Below are 26,674 nucleotides of genomic sequence, written 5' to 3'. Positions count from 1 at the left end.
AAAAAAAAAAAAAAAAAGGAAAAAAAAAAAGAAGAAAATTATGTCAGAAGGTAGATAAGACAGAAAAGTATCTCGAAGCATCTGTAATAGAGAATTTCCATATTTTATACAGAGAATGTGCTTGCTGCAGAAGAGCAATCAGATGTGTTAGCATGTACCCTATTAACAAAGCATTATCTAAACTGCTTAAGTGAATCTCTATAATAAACTACAGCTTGTACAACTATCAGTGTTCCACAAATACACAAGGATTTTTCACCCCTATGGCTGCTTTCACCTTTTAAAACCTCAGGCATAAGCAAGACCAGAGAAACACCACCATGGTCAGTAAGTATGAAGACAAGAGGTGTGTTATTTAACTGCAGAACACCAGGAACTCCCAGGCCAGAGCCAATGCAGTGCTACCCCTATCAAATACTTCAGAAATCTAGAGCTCTATGTTAACTTGGACAGTTACCTTGCTCTTTACCTTAAAGCTGGACAACGCTCTTCTTCCCCGGAATGCAACCCCCAGACTCACAGGATAATTTTTAAGACATCCTTCTTCAATTTTTTTTTGCCAGAAGGCTAAACCAGAAGAAGCAACAGCTTTGGTACTGAGGAGAAGCTGTAGCATGCTGTTGTAGCATAGATGACTATAAATAATCCCACCAGCTGCAATTTGGCTGAAGTAGATTACAGTAACAGCAAGACTTTATAATAGCTGTTTTTTCAAGTCATTTCCCCTGATTATAAATAACCTCTGTTTCCTAATTTCATACCTTAAGCCCTCATCCACACTTGCTTGCCAAGCCCCAGTGTCTTTATTAGTTGAATTTGCATGACCTCTAGCTTGAAAAACATGTAGAGGATCCTCTTTGGATGTTGAGTCCCCTGAAACATCTCTGAATACAAATGAAACTTTGCAATCACCACCTTTCACCCTTTATAACTTGAATGTCCAAATAAGAGCTTTGGAAACATGCTAAAGAAAAAAACACCACGGAGGGTGTTTTCCTCCTTATTCACAAGAAGAACCAAAAGCCTGAGGGCAAGTGAAAGTAAGTGAGCCTGGGACATCATCTGTAGATGCAACAACACAGTCTGAAACATCACACAATCAGTGTCCTGGCTAATTTGAATCACTAAGACTAAGAAGTTTTGGGTTATACCTCTCTTCTAAAAACAAGAGTGCAAAACATGCATCTTGGCCAAATTCAGCCGGGGCAATTGCATCCTCCTTACCTAAATTGGCCCTGCTGTTTCAGTTGCATACTGCAGTAAAACTGTTAAAGAGCTGTTGCATGTCACCCTGGAGACTATTGCATTTCATTGGTGGGCAAAGCAATTCCAAATATAGCCTCTAACAGAGCTGTTTGCTACAAGGCTTCCCATTTCTAAGTGTTTTGAGACACGTTGATGATGATACTCTTGCAGCACTTCAGCAAGCACTGATTTCTTTTAAATCGTTGAACCTTGAAAGACTGGTTTCTTTGTTAAAACTGAGGGTTACAAATTCAGCCTGGCAAAGGACTGTGAGATCTTACATTCTAACACTGTGGAGGAGAGCAATATCATTATTTTGTTTTTAAATACTGCCTTAGTGGTAGGGGAACATTAAATGATGATATTATTTTAAGAGATGCTCATGTCACCTGAAGCAGATGATTTTACAAAACTCCTGTCAACAGGATAATGAAATATGTTGTATAAACATAATTCTAAGTATCAGGGACCAAATCATAGATTGGCTTGACTTGGAAGGGACCTTAAAGATCATCTAGTTCCAACACCTCTGCCATGGGCAAGGACATTTCCCTCTAGACCAGGTTGCTCAGAGCCCCATCCAACACTGCCAGGGATGGAGCATCCACAACTTCTCTGGGCATATTATCCCAGGCCTCACCTCCCTTACCGTAAAGAATATTTTATTGATATCTTATCTAAACCTACTCTCAGTTTGAAGCTGTTCCCCCTTGTCCCGTCACTACATGCCCTTGTAAATGGTCTCTCTCCATCTTTCTTGTAGGTTCCCTTGAAATACTGGAATGACACAATCAGGTCAGCCTGAAGTCTTCTCTTTTCCAGTCTGAACAGTCCTAATAAAAGAGGTGCTAATGAAGATAAAGAGTTTAATATGCCAAATCTAACTTCTCTAACCAAGCACTTCAGAAATGAGATAACTCCTTTCCTCCCTCTGATTACAAGTGTGAACATTTCTGTCTTCAACTCGGATCATGTACTTTCAGGTCAAGTAAATTATTATGATAATTTAATTTGACCTTCTGCATAGGAAAGGCAGTAAAATGTCAGGAAAGCTGGAACAACTATTTAAGTGTCTAGGCTGTCACTAACATCCACAGAGATCCACTGAATGGTTCCTGAAAGGCAATTCAGTTCACACTGAAGTAGAAACCTGGAGCTCAGTTCAGAAGCCTGAACACAGATCCTTAGTGCTGCCAGATGTGCTTCAGTGAACCTCAGCCATCTGCTTGGGGGTGTGATCAGACATGGTGCAAGACTTGTGGGAAAAACCATGTTCTTCTCCAGCAGCACCTGGGGTAACAGAGACTGCGAAGATCCTGCTTGTCCAGCGTGCATGGCCGAAACACTCCATGACAAATGGGGCCAGACATCTGTGTGGGCAAGGGAATGCAGGTCAGCATCCCCATCAGCTACAGCAATAACCTGCTTTAGGCACCTACCTTTAGTTTTCTGTATGCAAGTCTCAAGTTTAGACTTAGTCCCATTTGCCTGGGTTCTTAAATCACGCCTCTAACTGCAGCTCTTAGCAAGATGCTTAATCTTTACTTAAATGGGTAAAGATGGCTTTTCTTCTTAAGAAATTCTAATCACAATCCTTTAAAAAGATCTCTAAAAAAGAAAAAAAAAACCTAGGATGGAGTTTTATTTCTTTTCTAAAGGCTAATGTCATCTTCCAGTCACTGGACTTCAGCTGTGTCTCGGTGTGCTGGATTAAAAAGCTTTATTCTAACAGCAGTATTCTTCTCATGCTTTTGCATGAGAAGACTGTAAGCAAGTCACCTTCTAACCTTTTTTTTTTGTTAAGCTAAACAGAGAAGGTCACAGTTTTCAGTTACACTTAGCCTGTAACCTAGAAACCAAATTACCTGCCTAGAAACTTGTCTCAGTTAAGTACTTGAGAGCTATCAGATGAAGAGGCATTATGAAAGTGCTAAGTATTTAAAACTAGGGAAAATTACCTTTTTAGTGACAGACTGCGACCCACAGCTTTCAGTAGTCTTAGAGTATAAGAACGAAGCTGAGACACTGAAGTTATTTCCTGCTCTTAAATAAAAAGCTGAACATTTCTGGGGTTGTACTGGAACAAGAGACACTCAATCCATCGAATTAAATGCCTGCAGAGATCAGCCAGTCAATTACTTTACCTGTGTCTCTAAGTGAATGTTGCTTACATTATTTTTATAATACTAACTTTTTTTTTTGAAGCTCTGCAAGGTAAAACACTGGTAAACACTCTTCATGCTCCTCAGAAGAAAATAAGCCTCAGAAATGTCAGTGTAGACATGGAAAAGTAAATAATGGAAGGTAGAAAAGGTTCAGACTCACAGTCAAGAGTATGACTACATAATGTATGGATGGCAGACAAGCTGAGCTCTGCCTGTGCTCTGAAGAACAGGAGTGTTTATCTCTGGTTGCATGTCACAAGTTAAGGTGTGATGATCTGTGGAGGCATGTTCTGATGACTCCTGATTGGACCACTAACAAAAATCTTGCATCTGCCTACAACATTCTCTAGGTGAGTCAGTTGAATTGTGTTACCTGCCCACATGTTCTCTGTGTTGGTGAAAAACACGTAATAATTCTATTTGCTGGGTCCACAAATGGAAAGTGTTCAGCTAAATTGCTTCACCTCGCTTTGACTGTGGCCTTTAAGGTGGTCACAGACCATAACCAGAGTTTAGCTGTCCTGTGTATTTTTGTTCTTTCTCAATAAAATCATCACAGAAGAGTTCAGATCAGAAGGGACTTCAGGAGCTCATCCAGTCCAGCCCCTGCCTGCAGCAGGTTCAGCTTCAAGGCCAAACAGTGGATTGCACACCCCAGGGACCTGACTGGACTGTGCTATCTTCCAGTTAATCTGGAACAATATCATTGCTCATTCTGAGTTACAGCCAGCAAAGACAAATTGTGCTTCTCCGAAGCAGGTAAAGCACAGATCTGCTCATTAAGCCCATGGAAGAGAGCCAGAGATAAAATATCAAACGACTGTAACTATATTTAGGCAGCTGATATAATTCTCCATGAGTCAGGACACTCTTGCTTTAGCCTACTGGGTTTTACTTACAGGAGGGAGTTACCAAGGCTTCAGCCACTCCAAGGAGGATGTATTGAGGAGCTAAGTGGAAGCAAGGCATGGAGGAGACCAGGAGAACCTCCTCAGAAAGCGTCTGCTCCACCTGAGGGAAATGCTTTCGGTGTATTTCAGAGAAGCCAGCGACCATCACGGAGAGTGCAGCGGATAAGTGACCTACAACTGAGCAAAGAGCACAGAGAGCATTCACCAAGGCTGTAGTACAGGGTCTTCATGTGTTTATAATGAAGCAAACTCCTAAGAAATGCAAAAATAAATTCCTTCGCCCTCCCCAAAACATTCTTTCTGAACACCTAAACATGAATATGGCAAAGGAACACCAGGTCAGCACGGAAAGAACTTAAGAATGTGGAATAATTGAGGGAGAGGAAAAACTTTTCTGAAGGCCAAAGTCACAAAGAACAGCTTTTTACTTTTTTTTTGAAGATTGAAGGAGGTAAGAAAGGAGGAGAGAAAGAAAAGGCAAATGTCCTTCCAGATATCACAAGAGACTGGGTAGGAAAGACTACCAAGCAGCAGGAAATTCTCCTACTTAAGCAGCAGTAAGATTCTGAAATACACATTAACGCTGTAAACTTTAACCATTTGTTTTCTATTTAAAAAGAAGCAGTGCAGGCACTCAAAATACTAGATTTCTAAGGCTGAAGGCCATGGCAGACAGGAGAGGAAAAGATTAGTTGTGCATATCACACCTAAGGAGATCAAGGATTCCTACCTTTTCTCCTTTTCGTCTACTTTAGAGTTCCCTTGAACTACTCTAGAAAGTTTGTTTATAGTGCATTTGCTGGACTTTTAAACATTTCAGGATGAGATCTGCTTTAGCGGGAGAGTTCATCTCCAGCTTTCTAAGTGTTTACACATAAGCTGTGAGACCACAGTTGCCTCCTGCCTTTCTCAGCTGTCTTGAAGCAGTATTGCCACATGATCCGTAATACACTGGATCCCCAAAACATTTCAATTTACCACTGCACATCCAACTCATGGAGTCTTACACCTGCCTCAGTGGTAAGGCAAAAGTGCAAGCACACAGGACCAGAAAAACCCCCAACCCTCTGTGTTCAGCCTCATAATGCATGATAAAAGGTTCTAAAACTCAGATGCACACTTCGCCCATTGCATAGATGATGCAATTTAAATGTGCTTTTTTATAATTCTTTATCTTGACAGTATGAAATGGCTGTAGCCTCTCAGAAAAGAAACACACAAAGCAAGCACAGTTTTCAAATAAGTCTCTGAACCTGAAACATGTATATTTCTTATGGTTTGAACTCCCACTTATTTTAATCAAATTTCTGATTTGTCAGCATTTCTAAGCCATAACGTGAGGAGAATTTAGTTTCTTTTGACAGTTTTGGCTCAAATACTTGGACTATGTTTTTCTTTCAAAGCCTCCTCTGACTTCATGACTGATAATTGTTACGCTTATTAGATTTGATGTCAACAGTAAAAAGCTTTTGTTTCATATTATATTTATAACAATATAAACTTTTTGGGTGTCAGTATGGAAGCGGTGGAAAACTCATATAGCTAATTGGCCTTAGCCTTGTTGTGTTTTTGCAGGCCTCTGTGTTTCTTCTCTCAGCACCAAACTCACACCCTTCCACCAGCACAGTTTTCCTGCATTTCCACAGCTTTAAATATCCTTCCCAATGCCTAACCTGAGCCTTGGATGCTGTTTTGCTTTTAAGGCTCCTCTAGTGCTTAATGAGAACATCAATGAATTATTGCTTGAAAATTGATGACAGGAGGGAATTCAACAGCATTTTCTAACCAATGCAGCTTGTCAAAGCCAGGTATAAAGCCCTCAAGGAGCTTCTTGTAACCTTCCAAAGCAAGAGCTCTCCTAGTGAAAAATTATGTTGGTACTAAAGAAACCTGAAGCAGTTCAGTATTACTACACAGTTCTATACTTGAAGCATTTTCCCTACAAAAAGCCAATTCATTTCAGAAAAAGTAAACTGTGAATGCCCAACAATTTTAACTTTAATCTTTTAAGGCTTTATGTGGCAGAGGAAGAAACCAAGAGACTTGGAGATTTGGCTTTCCTAACTCTTCTCCCTTCAGTTCTGTTTGAAACAAGCAGCTAGAATGACCATTTGAGGCTTTCTAGTTTTAGTAATATTTGGGGGTGATTCTAGGACAAGGTTCTTTATGTTATCTGGGGACTAAGGTTGTATTGGACCTTTGTGAGTCCCGATCTCACATCCTGAATTGTACAGGTTAAAAAGCTTTCCTAGAATTAATACTTGTTCAAACTAGAATGTCTTTAGGGATAAATGGTCATCATAAACTTCCAAATCACCTCAAATAGACATTGGACTGGAGGCTTGCTTTTGTGTCCTGTATGGAGAGCTGTTCTCCATATCACTCATGGATGGAGTAAATCCAAGACTAAGACAACATTTCAGTATAGTCAGCCAGTAAGAATATTACAGAAAGAACTTCTGTGGCTCAGGTGTTTTATCTAGAACCTCCTGCCTGTAGCTGATGCACACACCAGACACACAGTTTCAGTTCTCTACTGAATCTTCTGCATTATTGACCGAATCAAGCAGCATCAAATATAAAACAAAAAAAAAAACAACCAAACAAACCCATCTCAACAATCAAAAAACCCACAGGCAACTAAGAAACTGGAAAAACCCCAAGTCTACCAACTATTAGTGTTTTTCGTAAAGAGGTCCAGATATTCCACATATTTGGGACACAATCTAAATTCATGTTAAGATTTTAATGTTTTATAGGTCATACCTAATTTACAAATAAACCAACAACTAGAGAGAAAGTAACAGATTACAGTTTTCATATAGACCCTTAATACAGAACAATCAGATATTTCAGTTCAACATTGTCTGTATGGTTCATACTTGAAAACTGTTATTCTTAACATACTGAGAGTTTCCAGAAAACTGCTGAAATTCCTTCTTCTTGCAAGAGTTGAATTAAAATATAGTTATAGGCTGGCTTAACACCAACTGCCTATTTATACTTCCAATTTTGTTCCTGAAAATAATTGTGAACTTAATTAACTGTTGGCAAAAATATTGGCACTTAGAGGTCTACCATATTTGCAGGTGCAGTCATATACTTGGATATGTGAAGCCATTGCCTGTACTCACAGGTATTTTTATGCCTCAGGTAATTTATCACCTCTAACAGGAGGCTATTTTAATAAATGAAGCTATTAAGAATAAACCACTGCATATATTCTACTGCTGTTCAACATAAGAGGATAGAACATTAATACTAACTTGGAAATTTCCATAGTTTAAAAGAAAATGATTATCTGAACGTGCTTTTTGTGTTTTAATGCAGATGTTATTTTTAAAACTAGGGTAATTGCAACCTGCTGTGTTATATGCTTCTGGTTTGTATAAAACTTAATAACACTCTTAATTAGGCTAATTTAGTCAGATTAATACCTCTGTGTGTGTCAGTACTCACTGTGCTGCCTGCCATGGGGCATTGAATTAATAGCAGCACACTGAGAAAATAGTGGTTTATAAATATTTTCATCTGAGATTTGTAGTGCAGACTGGAAGATAAAAAATGTAGGAAGTTTAATGAGAGTGTCTACGAAAGGGAATAGTTTTAAGTGAATAAAGAATGGAAGCTGATTTTCTGGTGGTACTACGTGTAGCTGACATCAGAAAAGGGTCACAGAGGATCCCTCCAAATCACTTCTGTTCTGTAGAACATAAGAGGTTTGGGGATAATTAAAAAGCCAAATAAATAAAAATAAATAAAAAAATCACACCAGTGTCTACAGAAGGAGGCCCAACCCCTACTAAAGTGACCATTGCTTCTAGACCGTGAATTGCTCTGAAATGAGTGCCAAACTCCAACCCTGAGGTTACAACAATTACTGCTGGAAGCACTGGGACTCACAACAGGGAAGACTTCTTTTTACCACTGTGAGAAAGAGAGATAACACCTCACCTTTGGAGACCCCTTTTTGTTTTAGGCATGTTTCAGTTAAGGATTTTAATAATCAAATTGCTAAACACCTGAACAATTATCCCATACTAGGTATTTTAACAAAAATTCTAGTACTGGAGAGGAAAGCTGTGCCTCTTCAAGTAACCTTCCACCTGTGAAATGTTCAGCCTTTCCAATGGGAACAGCAGCCTAGTGATACACACCCATTTGTCTTGCATGGTTGTCTGCATGTTTTCTTTTGCTCATCAGTTCTAAAAACACCCATTGCAGATACACAGTTAGACTAGATACTTTTGTTTCACCTGTGATACAACTGTAGAATCTGGAAGAAACTGTACTAGTGATAATACAATTTCCCTCTTATGAGCTGTAGTCCTAACAACAATGCAGTTATAGTGTAAAAAATAGCAGAAAAAAAAAGCCTCTGTTCATAACCTACTTATTTAAATCCAAACTCACCATTTAGAGCAACACACATTTATCCAGTATCAGAGAGCAATTAACTAAAGGACTTTTTCTTTTCCAAAAGAGACTTTCAACGTAAATTAAATTTCCAAAAATGGATAAACAAACATATAGAAGATAACCAAGTCAGAGTAATTCTCAAGACAAAATAGTTAATATCAAGTCACTCCAATACTAGGATGACTTGTAGTTATTTTTTGTGTGCCTCAAAATTTTTTATTGGTCAGAAGCATCTGCCTCTGTCCTACACAAAAGCCATGCATTTTTTTTTTCTTGATTTCTAGTATGTGTTTCCAGGACTTTCAATAATTCCTTTGAAACATATTTACCTCTGAGCATCATCCCAAAACAAGTCCATCTTAATATCTATGGCCAGAAATAGTTGTACAGGATCATCCATCATACTGAAATTTCTCTTTCAGAAACAGAAAACAGAGTAAAACTGTATAAACACGTGGATTTTATACATACCAATGTAAACTGTTGGAGAATGTCCAGTGTCCTTGGAACTAAAGAGACACGAGGAGTTAATGCATTCCAACACAGGAACAAGAATCAGTAGGGGCACAATGCTTATCACATTCATTGCTGCAATTGGGAAGACAAATCCGCTGAAGTGCAAGTTGGAATTCATGGTTTGGAGATAATATCCTGAAGGAATCTGTATGGAAGGATAGAACCCCACTCCATTAGTATACCAGATATCTTTCGTGGTTGAGATTTTTACTATATTTGGAAATTTCTCCGACATTTTTCCACCTGAAGAAGTCACATTAAATCAAACACCTGCTGGCCAAAAGGAATGACCATTCATGAAGGAAGCCTTTCAGATACTGACAATGTCATTCTCTGCCAGAATGTAACATTGTCCCTCTATAACATTTTCTCCTGAGTTTAACAAAGCAACAGCTGGAGAATTTGTTTGACCACCCCTAGTTAGAGCTATTAGCCAATATACCAAATGGCCTAATAATTTAGTCTCTTTGCCCAGACAGTGTTTAACAGAACAGAAATTTAGAATAGCAAGATGCAGAGGATTTAATCCTAGAATAGCCAAATTTTGAACTTCTGATTGCGTGCTCAAGGTGAGAGTTTTTCTCAAGGCACTCTTGCCAGCACATGGCTTTAAAAGCTATGAGGAATGAAAATTTTGCCACAGCCTTAGAACCAGCTTAATGCAACTCAGAGCCATAGCAGTTGTATAGAGGACTTCCTTTTGCTCCTGGGAACTGAAAACTGAACCCAAAAATAGGCAGATGAGGAACCCACCAATGGCAGTCATCAGGGCATGCCGTTAAGTAGATTTGTAAGACTCTTTCACTACAAAAGCAGATAATTTCTCCTGCTTGTGTGAGGCCCTACAGAAGATCTGTTGAGTTTATTAAAAAAAGAATAAAATCAAAACCCCAATGGCTTCTACCAACAGATTTTTCAGTTCTGGTGGGGGTTTGTTTGTTTGTTTGTTTTTTGAGGAAGCTTGATTAACTAATTTCATGTGCAGCAGGGAGCCATAATCCACTGCATTTTACTGAAGGCAAACTCCAACTTGAGCAATTCGCAAAGTACTGTTGTGACAGAGCTCGATGTAGAACTGGTTTCTTTGCTCTGTTTCTGTTTTTAGTCAGTTCAGGATTCCTGCAGCATCCTGCACAGCTTTTCAATATAACTGGTACCTTCAAACCCAGGTAGAATATTACTGCTTTGTAGCAGTCTGAAAATTAATGTATAGTTAGTAACTGAGCTCATGGAGGGTTTCTTATCAATGGTTATAGTTGACCCTGCTCACTGGGAGTCTGTTCAGTGCTAAGGAATTACTTAAATGATAGATCTTAATAAAAATATGAAAAAAACCCTACATTCCACCTCCAAAAGATTATAAAAATTGAAAAGGGAGAATAAATAGCAACAGAACTATGCAAGTTTAGAACTGAGCCAAATTTTGTTGGTTCCTTTTTTTTCCAATGCCTACTGCAAATAAGAATTGACTTCTTAATAGGAATTAAAATATCATCAACATGAATCACAGGCACTGAAAGCTGTTAAAAATATGAAGAAAACGCTCTTAATCTTCAAAAAAAGATACTGATCATTTAGTCTGAGAAAGAGTCTTAAACTTATATAGGAAATTCTTCTGAAGGAATAAGTAGATTCTTTCAGCAGTGGAAATACTTCTATGTTTTCTAGATAAATACCTGATTATTATAAATGTGGTTAATGATATGTGGTTAATTTTCATCTAGTCACTAAAGCATAACCTTGGTCAAGCTGTTGGTTTGGTAGGGGTTTTTTTTGTTCGCTGGGGATTTTTTGTGCCTTTGGGGAGAGGGGGGTGTTGAGGAGGGAAGAGGAGATAAAATAAGGCAGGTAGATGGGAACGTGGGATGATGGCAAGAGGAAGTGTCAGTGAAGCAGTATATGCCACATATTTGTACGAATTTCCTTAAGCAGCATTTTAACAGCAATAGGTAAAAATGAATTTCCGAGCCAGCTCATCAACTTGTTATTCCAGTTGCCAAAGGGTAAGCTACCTCGAACTCCTGCTTAGCCAGGATCATCCAGACAGAAAGGAACCTGAAGGAATCATGTCAGCTTAAGTGGCTTCTTGACACATTTACATTTATATAACATACACACACACACCCAAAAGCAAAAAGAACCAGATAGCCTGACAGAGGGGCTGTGAAAGGACTGCTTCTTTCCACAAATGGAAAACCACCCACTTCCACTGTAGCTACAACAGCCACATAAGCCTGTCAAAACAGTAGGAGAAATATGCAACCAAAACAGCAAATAAAATTTTCTACCACTCTCCAGAAGCAAGTGAACATTTAATAAGCAGGAAAATTATGTTTTTCAAGAAGAATACCGGGCCTGAGTCTGTGTTGACAACTGCAACACAGCAGCATGTGGAGCACAGGACTCCAGTACAGGATGTTTCAACCAGTAAAGGTTCAGAGAAAGGAGTAGCAAGCAGTCACATAAGCTCCTTAATGAGTCTTGACCAAGTCAATTTTCGTTATTTGATGAGACTAGAGGTTATAGCAAGGACTATTCTTAGGTAATTAAAACCACTAGAACAAACATGCCTAGAGATATAGTAGCAAACACGTGTCACAGCCTATTTCAGCTTTCTTGGTTAAAAGTCGTGTGACCCACCTGCATAACGCACGTTCTGTACAGAATCTGGAAAGTAAACAGTGGGAAGAGTCTGGCGAGGGACTTGGTGCTTTCCACCTGAATCTCACTGTACTGGCCACCATGGTTTTCCTTGGCATGATCCAGCCAGTTTGTCACGCCTGCGCTGAGGTAGCGATGCCGCACGCAGCGCGTTTTCAGGGCACTGCCAATCACCCCAAAAGTCGTCAGCAGGGAACTCTCTGCAAGGAGTCAGAGACAGCAGACATTGGTGTGTTTTTATTCGCTGCCAAAAGAAATAAGACGAGACAAAACACTTTGGAAGGGAAGATGTAACCTGATATATTCACCTTTGTGTCTTTTTTTGGGTGGGAGAAAGGTAATAACAGCCTGGATTTGTTTCAAAACATTCTTTTTTGGACCCAGTTGGTTCACAACCTAATTGTTGCAGAAGCAATCCTGTCAAACATCCACAGAGAAGACTGCCCTTTGCTACAAGTTATTTAACTCACCACAATTTGTTGCCGAGATTGAGCAAGTAAAGCATTAATTTCCTTTGCTTTTTCTTTCCATTTATTGAATGTTGTTCGTTTTCATTTCAAGACAGTACTGTAATATTGCATATCTGCTGAAGTCCAGCAACACTGGGAGGGCAGTAGTGAAGTGAGAAGGAAAAGGATTTTAAGAAACAGCTGATGAGATGCGAGAATTCTCATGAATGAATTTCAAAGCCAGAAATATTATCTCAGGACTTCCAAGTAGCATGCTGGGACAGAAAAGTTTCCAATTCAGTAGCTGGCATATTAAAACTTGCTCACTGGTTACTAGGTTCAGGAATTGCTAACTTGGTTCTCAAAGTCAGAGGAAACAGAAGTAAAATGAGGACAAAACTTTTAGCATCAGGCTTGGGAATGCAGACTAATTTACCTTTGGTAAATTGCCATCCATGCAAATGAGGGTTATGCCACTTCTCTACTTTTCTGAGTTCTGAAGCACTACAGTAAGTTGAGTATCTATAACTAAATTCTTTCCAAATATTAAGGTGAAGGAAGATTGCAGAGGGAAAATATCTCCCTACTATCTCTGATATGGAAATTATTTTCTAGAAATATCCATTAACATTTACTGGAAGCACTTGTTCTAGAGTACTAAGTAAGGGCATCTTATTAGATAAACTAACATTTAAAACTCTCTGGCTCTTTAGTATCAATTTGAGGACTGTTGGCACTATGGAATAAAGTCTGAAATAGCTTATTAAAGCCTGCAAACACAGAGAGTGGGTACAGTTTTTATTGTTTTGTATGACTGTACTAGGCAATTATTCTTACCACTCATTGTAAGTGATGTTTAAGATCTTAGATTATTTTAAGACCTAATCTGAAGACTAAAAGTAAAAAATCTGCAGACTTCCAGAGTGACTTGACTAAGAAGCTAACCAGAAAACAAGTGGGACTTAGGGTTCTTCTCAAAGCAGAGGTAGTTTCAGAAGTAAATGAGAGATAACAGAAAACTTGGTTTCAGCTCAATTCATTGGCAGAGCTTGTAATTAAATATTTCATATCAGAAAAAGGACAATATTTTTTTTTGCCCTACCCTACAGGCTGGACATTCAAAAAACAAAATAAGAAGCAGTTATGTTGTATTACTACTCTGCCAGGGTTTGAGCCCACTCATATTTGATGATGCACAGGGTAACCCATGACAAGACCAGCAGACAGTTCAACAAAGCAACAACACTGCTGTGTCCTGGTTCATGTGACTCAGTCCTGAAGATGGTCATGGCCATCTCCTTTCTTTTGGAATGTGAGGTGTTGGGCAGGCTCTTCTTTCTCACTCTCGCTGGAAAAAAAGACTAAAATAAACAACAAAACCTGATATTTCCCTGCCTTTCCTAATGGATCAGCTGAGGCTCTCCTTTACCTAATTTCAGTCCACTACTTTGGAAATGTTATTTTGCATAAGACAAAACAGACAAGTACATTATTTAGCTGTGTTTCTCTTCATGGAATTCCAGCAGATTATAAAAGCTAGTAAACTAGGAAGATAAAGCTGCTTGAATTTGTAGTACAGAAAGCAACTTCAATGATACATAAACCTAATTACTATCAAGAGGATTTTGCCAATGATATAGTCAGAATAAGTACGTCATCCCTTCTTTAAAAGAAAATAAGTAAACCCCACAGAAACCCATAGTGCTGAATTCTTTAGATTACAAATCTGATCAGCTAGTGGGAAACATGTTTAAAAGCACAAATATTTATATCAGTGCACATTACGTAGCTAAACATCATACACTCCATGTTTTTATTTCTAAAGTTTCCAACCTGTATAGATATTAAGTTGCAAGAAAATTATTTACTTTTTCCTCTATACTTTGCTTTCATATTCTTTTTCTTTCACTCTAAACTAATTATAAATATCTGTGCTATTTAATTGCAATAAAAAGCCTATATTGCACCCTAAATGGTAGACATTTTTGTCCTCATCTCTGTTCACCTACCAGTCCTTAAAATTATAGCAGTGAGAAGAAATGCAAACAAAGTCCATGCTTGATAGCTAAACAGAACTGAATGCAACATCCCTTTGAAGAATTACCTTAAGATAAAAAAGGCAATAAATATAAAAATCATTTAAGGTCACCTATAGATTTGAATTACAGTTCTGAAGAATTTCTAATTTCATCACCTCGCTGGATGATACAAAGTACATTATCTTTTATTTTCACTAAGAAAATAAAAAACTTTGCAGATATTAGTGTAGAGATTGTCATTCTGCAAAGACTTGGAAAATATGTGATCATTCTAGCAACAGTCATAGGGAAAAACACCTGATACAAAGAAAAAAATGTTCTACTAGTTTGATTGACAGTCAAGATAGATATAATCTACAAATTTATGTTATTCCACTTAGTAGGATTAAGCTAGTTAAAGGATAAATTGCAGAATTAGTCCATATTTAATTGTCCAGCTCAGGACTATACTAAACGTTTTTACCTTCCCAGGTTGTAAAACTGTAGTGAGCCCCAGCCTCCCTATAACAAGGTATTTAATTTGATGGTAGTCACTGCTTACCTCAGCTGCATATTTTTATGAGGTTTTGAGGGCACTGTGGTGGAGATGCATTTCTTTGGCTCTATTTATTTAGAATAAACCTCTCTAGTGATGTCCTTGCTACAATATTACCAAACACTTAATTTATGCATTCACTCACTCACTGCTAATATATTTTTTTCTTTGATTATATTTAACAAAAATACTGAAGTAATAACTTGTTTTCAGTCCCTGGGTTCTACTGAAAAAAAGAACACGAAGGTTTGGCCATTTATGGCCCTTTTCAAGCCATCTTGGTTCCTCTTACATTTCTGTGCTTGGTCCATTGAGAGGGACCAATCTATCAAAGGATTTTGTAGAGCTCAGGTACCAACTGGGGAGGCCTCAGAAGCCTAAAAACTTCTTCTGTATGAAAATATCTGCACAGTCTGCACAGGAACTATTTAAAGCTATTCAATATTTCTAGTTACTTTCAAATGAGTAAAACCACTTGAGGCTGTGTAAGCAAGCATGTTGAAATAACAGTAAGTACCAGATGTTCTGCAAGATAAAGGCATTTTAAAATTACTTTGCCACTAGTGCATAACCCTGTTTAGCTGACTAACCACTGTGCTTGACTGCCCAGCTGTGAGTTCAGGAGAAGCAACAGAGCACACTTAGCACAGGCACAAACTCTGCTTCAACTGACCAAAACACAGGTTGAACCAAACGTGACAAAATCAGTTCCACCAGCAGCGTGGATATTGTACTTCTTCCTGCACAGGCAAATTCTTTGACAACTGCCTTGACACGTCAGAAAACATGCATAAGTTTACCACAGACTGCTTCCCACTTTTACTGCCTATCCAGAATCTCCAGGTCTATTTTTATAGGGAATGGATGTTCTCTCTTTTACAAAAAGATATTGTAAAGCTAAAACCCGAGGATCTCCAACCAAACAGAGCAGTGTTATGCAAAAACTCTTTTTAGATATGCAAGTTGATTTCTTCTCTGAAAATAATCTCTAGAGTTACTTCCTAAGTTTCCTCTTACCTGCTTTGGGTTTGTAAATCATTTCACCCCTCATCATGTGAATCGTGACGATAGCCATAATCCCAGACACAAATGGGATAAGAAAACCAAGGTTCCTGGCCACAGACTGCTGGATGTAAGAAATGCTGACAAAGACAACTGCTGAATTTAAGTTCACCAGCCAATAAAACCTAGTACATAGAGACAAGAGAGAGAAGAGTAGAGAGGCTGAACAATATAAGGCTCTTACAGAAGATTAAAACATCAAATTAAAGGCATGGTTAAGTATAGTAAGCATGGACAGCATCAGTACCATGAACACATTGACACACCAATTAAAACAGAATTTCACTTGAATGTCTCAGCTCCAAGAGGTGTAAGATTAAAGTAAGTGTACTAAGGCAGTAGAGCTGAACAAATTATCAAGTCTAGTACTGCAAATATTCTTGTGGGTGATGCTAATTAAATACATCAACATTTAACACTTACACATTTAATATCTGGCAGCATAAGTTTTGTGTATCATCAAATCATATGCTTCAAGTTTAAGAGAGAAATGACTTAATGCCACCACCCTTTGGTTAAAAAATATTACATGTCAGGAAATTTAAGAAATATTATAATTTGATTTATCAGTCCTTAGTTGCATGGCTCAACTTGAGCTTTTGTTGTCTTCTGAAAATATCTTAATAAGGAGATTCCCCATCACATTTTTCTCTGACACTGTCTTTGGTGGTAGAGGTGCTTCCCAAGTAAGTGTTGGGCCCTTCCTAATCACAGAACATATTCAAAGGAAAATCACACACTCTGGGAAGCAGATGGCATACCACTAGTGATAGCCCTACTGCAGTTTGGAACCCTCGAAATTAGCACAGTAAATATTCTTTAAGGAATTAGGAGGACAGCGAAAGATAATTCAGCAATTTTTACTTCAGATTTGACTCCGGCTTGAAGACTCAACCTTTGAAATTTTAAGTTAAGAATATAAACTTTGACTAAACTTTCAAGTTCCAGGTTAGCTCTGAAGATGTGTATCAGTCTTGTGTGGCAAGAAGCTGCAAGAGGAGATTCCTTTACCTTTGCTGGAACCTTAGCAAAACGGTTTCATTTAAAGGTGAAATATAGACTGACACATAATTAGACAGCTTAATACATATTGCTTGAGGAAACAAAGCTTTTTTTTCTTGTTCAGTGGCACTTCTGCCTCCTGTATGCTATTTGAACTTGAGTATTTATGTCTCCTAATTAATCTAGAATTATCTTCTCAATCATAAAAGAAAATGCACTTTGGAATTATGTTACTCCGTGATGTTATAGTAGGACAGATTTTGTACATACCCATGTTGACTGCTGTTCAACTAAAGCTTTAAAAAAATTACAGTTACAAAACAAGTTCAGTTAGAACTTGTGTGGACTTCTTGAATGAATTCCTGATATTTTTTAAAGTTAGAAATTTCAGTGGCTCTTTTCCAAACGTTCTAAAGAAGTGTGCTGGAGCTACTTGAAGTCCTGACACTCTTCTTGGCTCTAAGGTTGTTTGACTGGAAGCAGGAGGCATCCAAAGAAAACCTTTGAGTACAGGAGAGAACTTTTGTTCTTCACCACTGTACTGTAAGACCGAAACGTAAAGTTCCTGTTCTCTCACAAAAATGAGAAGGAAAAAAACCTCAATGGGTTTAGCAAACAAGAGAGATAAACTACCCTCAATACACAGAATTTAAAGACATGCTCATATCACACTGACAGCAGCAGATCAGAACATACACAAACAGACAACACACCTGGCTAGTTCTCATATCACAGCTACCCAATGCTGCAATATTTGGGCTGACATTACATAAAGTGTCTCAGAGACCCCACTAGGACATAGTGGGTTTAGTTAGATACACCAAACTGAATATCATGTACAGCTTTGCAGGGAACAGCTCCTTCCTGGAGCTTCAGCACTCTGAGGTCTCCTCACAATGAGAGCCAAATGCCAACTTGAGAGGCTCATTCCAAGAATGCAGTCCAGACACAAACCTAAATGCTACTGTGACAAGCCACACAGACCCAATAATCTTCTTATAACACTTTACAGAACTGCATTCATTTTGATAACTTTAAAGAAGTAGCAACTCTTATTGAAAAGTATTATGTTTATAAAGAATTCAAAAAGTTTTTACTTAATGTAACAGTTGAGATGAAACTGCTGAATGAAACAACCTTAGATCATGTGAAATGCCTCAAAATAGGCCTTCTCAATTAATTTTGAAGATGCAGAAAATTTCTCGTCACCTGAAATATTATTTGCTTTTATCTTGTAAGCCTGCCTAGCTCTCACAAATTTAAGTTTTGATTTATCCAAATTCAGGCCCAGATATTCCATGCATAGACTGGAATCCAAGCTATATACTTTTCTGTACTAGAGCTTTGTAGGAGGAGGTCAATTTTTTTCAGAATCACTACAGAATTCTCTGCAGAAACAAGGTGAAGGAAAAAAATCCCAGAGAAACAGAAAAACATTTTAAAAAGTCAAAGTAAAGTGTGTTCAGGATAATGGCAGAAATTGATTTGTAATATATGGAAAGAAAAAGAACGAGGTAGGGTGGAAAATATTACTGGTTCCATGTTCTGTCTTTTTTTCTTTTTTTTACAGCAAATCTGTAAGACAAGATACAGCTCTGCTAACTCTCACCCCTAGTCTAGATTGCACTCTTTGCTCTCATTCCCTGCTCCCATAGAGAGAATGTATATCTCCTGATGCAAAAATAGCACTTAGAAATGCAGAAGGTCTCAGGGAAATTTAGTCCAACAGAATCCAAGCCCTTCTTCACTTAGCATTGGTATATTCTGTTTGTTTAGAAGGTCAGAGCCATAGTACATATCAGGGGTTAGAACGAGGCCCTGGATGTGCAAAGCAATTTTTTTGAATTAGAAAACAGGCAACTACAAGGTCTTTTGACCCAATCTTTAATTCAATAATTTTGATTGTTTAAAAAGAACTTGGCTAAGAACGTAGATTCAAACTTAGCAAGAGCATGCAAGCATCTCATTGTATATAATTTTAAAATTTAATCCAAAGACAAGAAACTACCAAGAGAAACCAGCTTACCAAGGAAAAGTGATTATATTCTGAGACATTTAATGAGATTAAGAGTGAACCCTCCTTTTTTTAGAACTTGAGATTGCACTCCAAGAGCACCTCCTTGGGTGTCACTGCAAAAATTATTAATTTTTTTTTTTTTAATTGCACATGTGCCTTTCTTGATATTTCCAGAGTTCCAAGAACTGACCCATCTGGATTCCCCCAAGGAACTTTTTATTCGCATTATATCTCCTTTGTAATCAACACTGAGAAATGTCACTTTGATTAAACACAATTCTGAATGGCTAAGACCACAGTACAATAAATTCTCCAGAGCTATCTTTCAGAACAACTGATTGCTCTCCAGTTTTAATCCCCCAGAGCCTTATTTAATCAAAATGATGTTGCTAATTAAGGATTAAAACTCAGAATGGAGTAAAAAGGAAGGACTTTTTTTCTCTTCTCTCCTATGGGCAGGTCAAGGAGGCAGAATCTGCTCTCAGGAACTAAACAGTCTCATCCACCTTTGGTAAAGCTACCTTATTCACTGAAGTTTGGATTTAATTCAAAACTCTTTGATATTAACATAATTGGAGGAAAAAAGAATAGCCAGGAAAGCCATCCCCAAAGGAGGAGAGATCTGATTCACTAAGATCTTCACTGATTCTTCAGCATTGCATTGTTAATATGCAAATGTGCTCAGTTTTTATTTCAATAACCATGCATGTAAAGGAGAGAGAAGGGGGCAGTTCAGGGCTTTTTTTTTTTTTAACTCTGCCTTGAAGCAGGGATTTGGAGGTTCTCACTGCAAGTTCCTCACTGGACAGTTTAACCAGAAAATATAGCACTCTGTATGGGGCTACAGAAGTGGTAAGGAAAGGCAAACAAATCACTACAAATTATCTCCCTGATGCACTGAGAAATAAATAATTAATATTAAAAAAAAAACAAAAAAACCCAAAAAAACAACCACCCTGAATTTTAAGAACCATCTTAAGATCAATTTTTCTTAAAGAATTAAAAAAAAAAAACAAACACCACACCAAACCAAAACACAAATGTCAAGAAGTTTATCTGATGCCCAAACTTCCCAGCAACAGAGTTGAAACAACGTGGCAGCTCCCTACCACTGAGCTTAGCAGTCACAGACTACAGGCAACCCCTACTTCCAGCAAACCAGCAGATTCTACTGCTGCCTCTCATGGCTAAAAATTTACTCTGATACAAATTCCAATATATCATTGAATTTTGTCACTGTTACTTAGGGAGTAATGGGAAAATATCATAAAGGGATATTCATACTAAAGGCAGAAAACCAAGTGGAATATGTTGTTCCAACAGCAACTGGATGGTCAAATCTTTGAGCATTTGGGCATACTGTTTGATCCTCAATACTCTGACAGCATATTTCTGTGAGAGGCTAAAATAGACCATCACCTACTAGCAAAAGGAAAAGGTTAGGAGAAGTCTTAACTAAAACTCTTGGAAACTCTTCCAAAATCTACAAGTTTTGTGGTTAAAAACAAAGCATGAAACCCACCACCCACGGAATCTACATTTCAAGGCAATGCTCTATCATTCCCAACAGATACTTAGCCAACATTAAATTACCAACCAGTTGAAAAATGAAAGAAGTTCCTTTGGTCCACAGTCCTCAAGGTTGTATGCACTTAGTGGGCAAACTATAGCTCTTATGCCTCCTATTCCCAGGCTAGCTGTGAGTAGTGCAAAGTAGAACACTATTTTCTGCTCCCTTTTGGGGAGTGTATGAAGAACATGCCGCCTGTCGATGTAAATGTCTTCAAAGGGGAATGACACGACAGGTAATAGAGCTGTGCCTGGAACAGAAAGAAAATTGTCATTTGGAATTAATTAGAATCAGACAAATCAGACACATATTTTTTTAAAGCAGGTACGTTGCAAAGACAGATGGAAAAAATCAGAGATGCACAACAGAAAAGTGCAAAGAGGGACAGTCATAATCATGTAGAGAGGCAGAACCTTTCTGAATGTTGCTATAAAAAGTAAGGCAAAACCACTATGGGCCTCCAAGAAACTAAACTTTCTCTGAAATGCTTGTAAGGATTCAGGTTCTTCTGTCAGCTGAATCGCCAATTAACCAAAAAAAGCCCCAGACACCCCTCTGTGGAGTGCAGTCTTTTTTACTATAAACCCCAGAATTGTAATAGGAATCAAAATTTAACAAATAAATTCTCAAAACTTTTGTGGAAAATTTTTTCTTTTTTTTTTTCTGTTGCACCTTCATGGAAAACACATGATTTTCAGAAACTGTACCCATAGAAGCACTGCCATGAATTGCATTTGTCACCTCTAGTCTGTAAAGCAAGTCTTTCCGATTTAATCAGCTACAGATTTTTCAAGTTGTAATTGGACTCTAAAATTAAAATATATTAATGCCTCAACAACACAAACATTAGCCACTACTAAGACTGTGACTGCTCATCAGACTCTAATGCATCAGGAATGTTTAATTATCTATCTCCAACCAAAAATTATTCTGTCTAAAACAATATCCAACTACCTCAAATTCTGTTTGTGTCATTGGTCTTCTACTTTAAGATATGCACTGCAAAGGCAAGTGGTAGAAGGACATTTAAACCAGAATCCCACAGGAGAAACAGTGGGACACAAAACAATCATTTTTGCAGACTGCTTGCATAATGGGTTTGTAATCAGCTCAAGAACATTTCAGGAGTGGCTCTGATTTTTTACTTGCTTTGTTGCAGGTCTAAATTACAACGTGGATGGCTGTTGTAGAAATCAGACTTGCTTATGCTCAGTAACTGGTTCAAGTAAGAAGTATTTCTATCAACTTGGTTTAAGTTGACAGAGTAACCACCCTCTGTGAGAGACACTAATTGCTACAGAACAGTCACACTTAATTTGAACAGTGCTTTTATACAAAAGATCTCAAAATTGAGACACAGGGAAGGTTCAGAATGTGCTAACAGAAAGCAGGCCCTGGGTGCAGGTATTTGGATACACTCTCTGTACTTCAGGCAAAGTTTGTTTATGCTGGTATGTGCCTAAATACTTTTCCTCTTGTCCAAACACAACAATCACACACAATCTTACTACCAACATCTGGGAAACAGTTTCCAAACTCTCTCTCTCTCTGACTAAAGCCTTGCATTGGTGTCAAACAATGCAAACAAATAAAAACTTCAGATGTTTGTCAAAGGGACCAATTTTAAGAGTTGAGCATCCATGTTCTGAATAGCTAACCCACTTCAGAGGAGTCAGGTTTGTGCACCAACTATACACAAGATACACACACAAATGTTCCTTAGTCTTGTTCAAAGCACTGCCTCACAAAACCAGAAAGGTAAAAATACTGCAGAGCATTTTGTGGAGAAGGAACTAAGTAATTATCTGTTAGAGAAGGCCGGAGGAAATGGTTAGATTTCAAACACAACGCTCGGGAATGCATTTCCGCAAGAGAACTGGTAAAACATGGAATATTCCCGGGGTGTCACCTACCTAGGAAGTGTAGAAACATGCAGATGCACACAAGCTTGATCCTGCCCACCAGGCACTCTGCAATCCAGCCCACCAGCACCGGTGTGAGCATGGAGGTGCCCACGAAGCACATGTTGGCCATGGCTGCCTGGTAGTTGCGGTAGCCGAGTTTGACGGTGCAGAAGTGGATCATGTTGCACACGATGCCAAAGAACGTGAACCTCTCACACAGCTCCACCAGCAGCACACAAATTGCCTCTCGCAGCTTCTTCTCAGGCTGAGACAGTTTTCCATCGTGGTTGCTTCTCCCAGCTAGGGGACTTTGCTCCTGGTCAGCCATGTGGTTCAAAAATCCCTTCCCCTGCACATCTCTTCTGTCTGCATCGGGCATGCTCGTCTTTTTTTTTTTGAGTATGACTGAGCAGAGCAGCTTAAGTTGCAGGTACACTTCTGCGCTCCTCCACTGCAATTAGCAAACTGGTAAGACTCTTGCTTTGAATTCCACACTTCTCTACTACAATTTCTTAGGGCACCTGTCACTTTTGAGATATTACATATGGGAGTATAAAAAAAAAACAAACCCAAAACAAAATAATCAAAGAACTATATGAACGTTTCAGCTTCTGAATTTAGAAACACTCAGGAAGTTAATTAGTTTATTTAATTAGTCCATTTGGGGGGTGAACAAGATTTTTTCCCCAGAATTATATTACCTATTAAATTATGTGAATCCAATACTGCATGTGCAACTCTATCTGTATGTTAAAGATAAAGGTTTAAATACACATGAAAGCTAACAATTTCAGGAGAATACAGACAACAGATCAAGAAAATAATTTGGTTAAAATAATTCAATACTTTAGCTAGGCAACTAGTGAAAAACTGCGAGTAGATAAAGAGAGGGATTTTTTTTTTTTTAAGGTAAACACTATCCAATCATTATGATACTTCTTGTTAGTTTTGGTTGAAATTCAGATAAAGTTAATTATAAAAATAAGTAATGCTTCTACATTTAAGTTAGAAAAGCAAATTTTTAAAGAAAGTAAGTTGAATTTATTAGCTAAAGAAAAAAGCAATCTAGAAGCAACCTAAACCACAACTGTGTCTCTAGGCAGATATAGCACTGTGGCTACAATGCATCAAAAGGGGCAGGGGCACAGGTGATGTGTTCTCTCATATCAAACAAAAGCAATTACAACCTTGAGAGGAAATTAGGAAGAGCCAAACTTACGGTGCTTTGCAATGCTCCTGTTACTTTATCCACAGAGAAGTTTTCTGATTTCCCAGATCAGTTTCTTCATTTTGTGGAACTCATTAAGATCACTAACAACTGTTCAAAAAATACTTCTAATTACACATGAGAAGCATTCCTCATTTATTTGGTACAAATGTAAATGCATACACATGTTGCAAGGCAGTGGTAAATCAGGTCAGCGTCCCTAAATAGAGCTCTCAATGTCTCTGATAGCATTTTTTGGCTCTGCTGTTTGTTTCCATCTGTCCTTATAACTACTCAAATTTTACCTCTTCAGATCTATTTAGACTATGAGAACTACTCCATCACAAAACAGAAGCACAATAGTATATAACCAGTATGGGTAAAGATAAATTTCAAAATCACCTGAAATAAAAAAAGGCAACTGTGATTCAAACACACAACCTAGAAACACTGAAGCCGAAATCTAAGTAGTAATAGACTGTTCCCTAAAACAATTCTGAAAAAAAATATTTTTTTAATCTAGTACAATTCTAAAGCAAGAACTCAGGTAGCAAAGAACTTATAGTTTTCAGAGATGTACAGTTGGGGATGAAAACAGCTGTGATTTGCAGCATGCCAAGAACTATTTCTGTCTTCTAATCCATGACAGCTAAAATGATCCTCATTTGGACAAACCAACCTGAGGAATCCAAAGTAGAAATCACTTATAACTCAGCTCAGTTTCTCAATCAAAGCCTAAAGAAGCCAATCTCAAGTCAAAACAGGACAGACAAAAGTAATTTAACTCAGAGGTGCATATACCTCCTGTTGCATGAAGCTACTCTCATCTAACTGTTTAGGAAGAATTTTTTTTTTTTAAGGACATACAACTGAATTTTAGCATCAGTTAGAAAGTATAATGATAAATACACTCTTGCTCCCACAGAAATTTCAATGTAAAATAATTGGCCTTCCTTTAGAGTGCAAAGTTTACCTGTTCTCATAGGTGATAGCAAGTCACAGTGAACTATATCATGGTAACTACTACAGAGAGCAGGGCTACTAGCTGGGATGGCTGTTTCTTAGTCCTCATGTGGCTTCATTTACCTTAATTTTGGGTTACAAGCTGGGGAAAAGCAGTAATTGGCTGAGCCTTATAAATGCCACAGAGAGCAGGAAGTGGGTGATTCTCATTGTTACCTTGAATTGCCTTTTCATGTGACTAATACAGGTGTGGTGGTGATGATAGCCACAGATCAATGAATTACCGTGCTCAGAAAATACACAACTTCATACAACAAGGTGATATTTATGGATTTATTTTTTAAATCACTTTTGCAGCAGTTATAGGTGGTAAATCTATTTACTTGACATGATTTTAGGTGAATTCTGGTTGAGTCAGCTGGCATTCACTTGGCTTATTCTTACTTATTCTTACACAGAGTAATAGGACTGCATGGTGCCTGATGAAATAATGCCTATTATTTACATCAACACATGTAGAGCTTTATACATACTGAAGCTCCTAGAAACCAGATGCACAAAATAACTGCTATTTCAAAATCCAGCCCTTCTGGCAGTACCTCTGTCTGCCAGTAAGGACTTTGTACATTTTTTTTAAACAAATCTTCTTCAGAGGATGGCTCTGATAATGTGACAGTCAAATCTTGGAGAGAGGTTTATAAAAGTACTTTTTCCCATGTGACAGTGTCAGCTCATTAGAGGTCTGGCCATTAATAAAAGACTTGGTGCCCTACCACCCAAGGCAAAAGATTACTTCTTGTCATGCTAGAACCTATAAGTTAGCACTAGGTTAATTTTTTAAGTTGGACAGGTTAGAACTGAAATTTTTTTACTAATTTCCTCTGACAAGAAGAAAGGGTTTTTATTGTAGGGGTAGTTCATTGAAATTGAGGGGCAGAACTTCAGCGCCCAGCACTGTTCATGTTCTAGAAGGGTCAGTCCCTCAAATGTTTTAGGAAGTTTAATTCAGCTTTACTCTATTCTTTTAAAGAATATGTGAGAAGTGTTGCCCTTCATCATAGCAATGGCTGTGGCTCCTGCTAAATATCTGGGGTGGAAACATAATTGACATGGACAAGACTGACGATGCAACACAAGGATTTTGACATCGTAAATTAAAAATTACATGGGTCAAATCTTCCTAGTTAGCTCCCATTAACTTGCAAGGGTTGCCAAGCTGGCTCAACGACCACTGACCTGAGGACTGTGATTTCAAAGGCTGAAGAAATGCAGAGCAAAAGCTCTGGGTGAGAGCACAGCCAAACAGGGGCAAACACACCTGGGGTTTGCTGCCTGCTGGTGTAAACACAGGTCAGCCACATTAAAGAAACACAGCTCGAAGTGGGGTGTCAGAAAGAGAGAAAACAGGAAAATGCTGCAAAGACAAGTTCAGGGGACTGCTTCTGGCCCCAAGTGTCTTGCTACAGGTACAGGTGACTAACTAGAAGAGTTAGAGGGTTAGCGACAGAAAAAACAGACGTGGTAACAGCACGGGCTAACACTAGACTTCATACTTTTCAAAATCAGCACTTTATTTACTTCTCTTATGTGTATGAGAAATGCTCAGTGTAACACAGGACAGCAGTTCCCAGGCCATCAGATCCTGGTCCCTGCAGGATGTCCCTCGGTGAGGGCAGCCAACCACCCTTCCCTGCAGAACTGCCCGTGCTGCTTTTGTCCAGCACAGTGTGTGGCCTCAGGGAAAGGGTTGGGCACTCTGGTGTAAGGCATATCCTTCTCTCTTTTTTTCTTTCCTTCACGTGGTTATATCTCTAGTAAGGAAAAAAAAAACAACAAAGGCAAATTACAAGTCTTTTCAGGCGTAAAAAGTAAGTACTAGAAGCTGAGGTCTTGCACATGTTGGAGAAGATCTGCCACCTATGTTTCCCAGCACTTCAAAATGTCTGCAAGGACAGAGTTGAATTGCAGAAGGGGTAAAGAAAAGGTTCATAGTTAAAAAAAAAAAAAAA

The 26,674-nt window shown here is 38.3% G+C and overlaps 1 protein-coding gene across 1 annotated transcript in view; it reads right to left on the bottom strand.

Annotated features, from left to right (window-relative positions):
• The window catches only part of SLC15A5 (solute carrier family 15 member 5), a 33,304-nt gene extending 10,430 nt beyond the window's left edge, over positions 1-22,874 (bottom strand). Inside the window, exons 1-6 of the mRNA XM_017823916.1 lie at positions 22,505-22,874; positions 20,619-20,841; positions 15,958-16,127; positions 11,897-12,117; positions 9,212-9,401; positions 4,310-4,498 (exon numbers count right to left, since the gene is read on the bottom strand). Coding sequence (XP_017679405.1) covers positions 4,310-4,498; positions 9,212-9,401; positions 11,897-12,117; positions 15,958-16,127; positions 20,619-20,841; positions 22,505-22,874 — 1,363 coding nt within the window. The remainder of the gene's footprint in view (positions 1-4,309; positions 4,499-9,211; positions 9,402-11,896; positions 12,118-15,957; positions 16,128-20,618; positions 20,842-22,504) is intronic.
• Positions 22,875-26,674: the final 3,800 nt, after the last annotated feature.

Source organism: Lepidothrix coronata, unplaced genomic scaffold, assembly GCF_001604755.1.
Source record: "Lepidothrix coronata isolate B3197 unplaced genomic scaffold, Lepidothrix_coronata-1.0 Scaffold107, whole genome shotgun sequence".
Taxonomy (NCBI): Eukaryota; Metazoa; Chordata; class Aves; order Passeriformes; family Pipridae; genus Lepidothrix; species Lepidothrix coronata.
The sequence above is the reverse complement of the archived record's forward strand: the minus strand, read 5'-3'. Positions and strand labels throughout refer to the sequence as shown.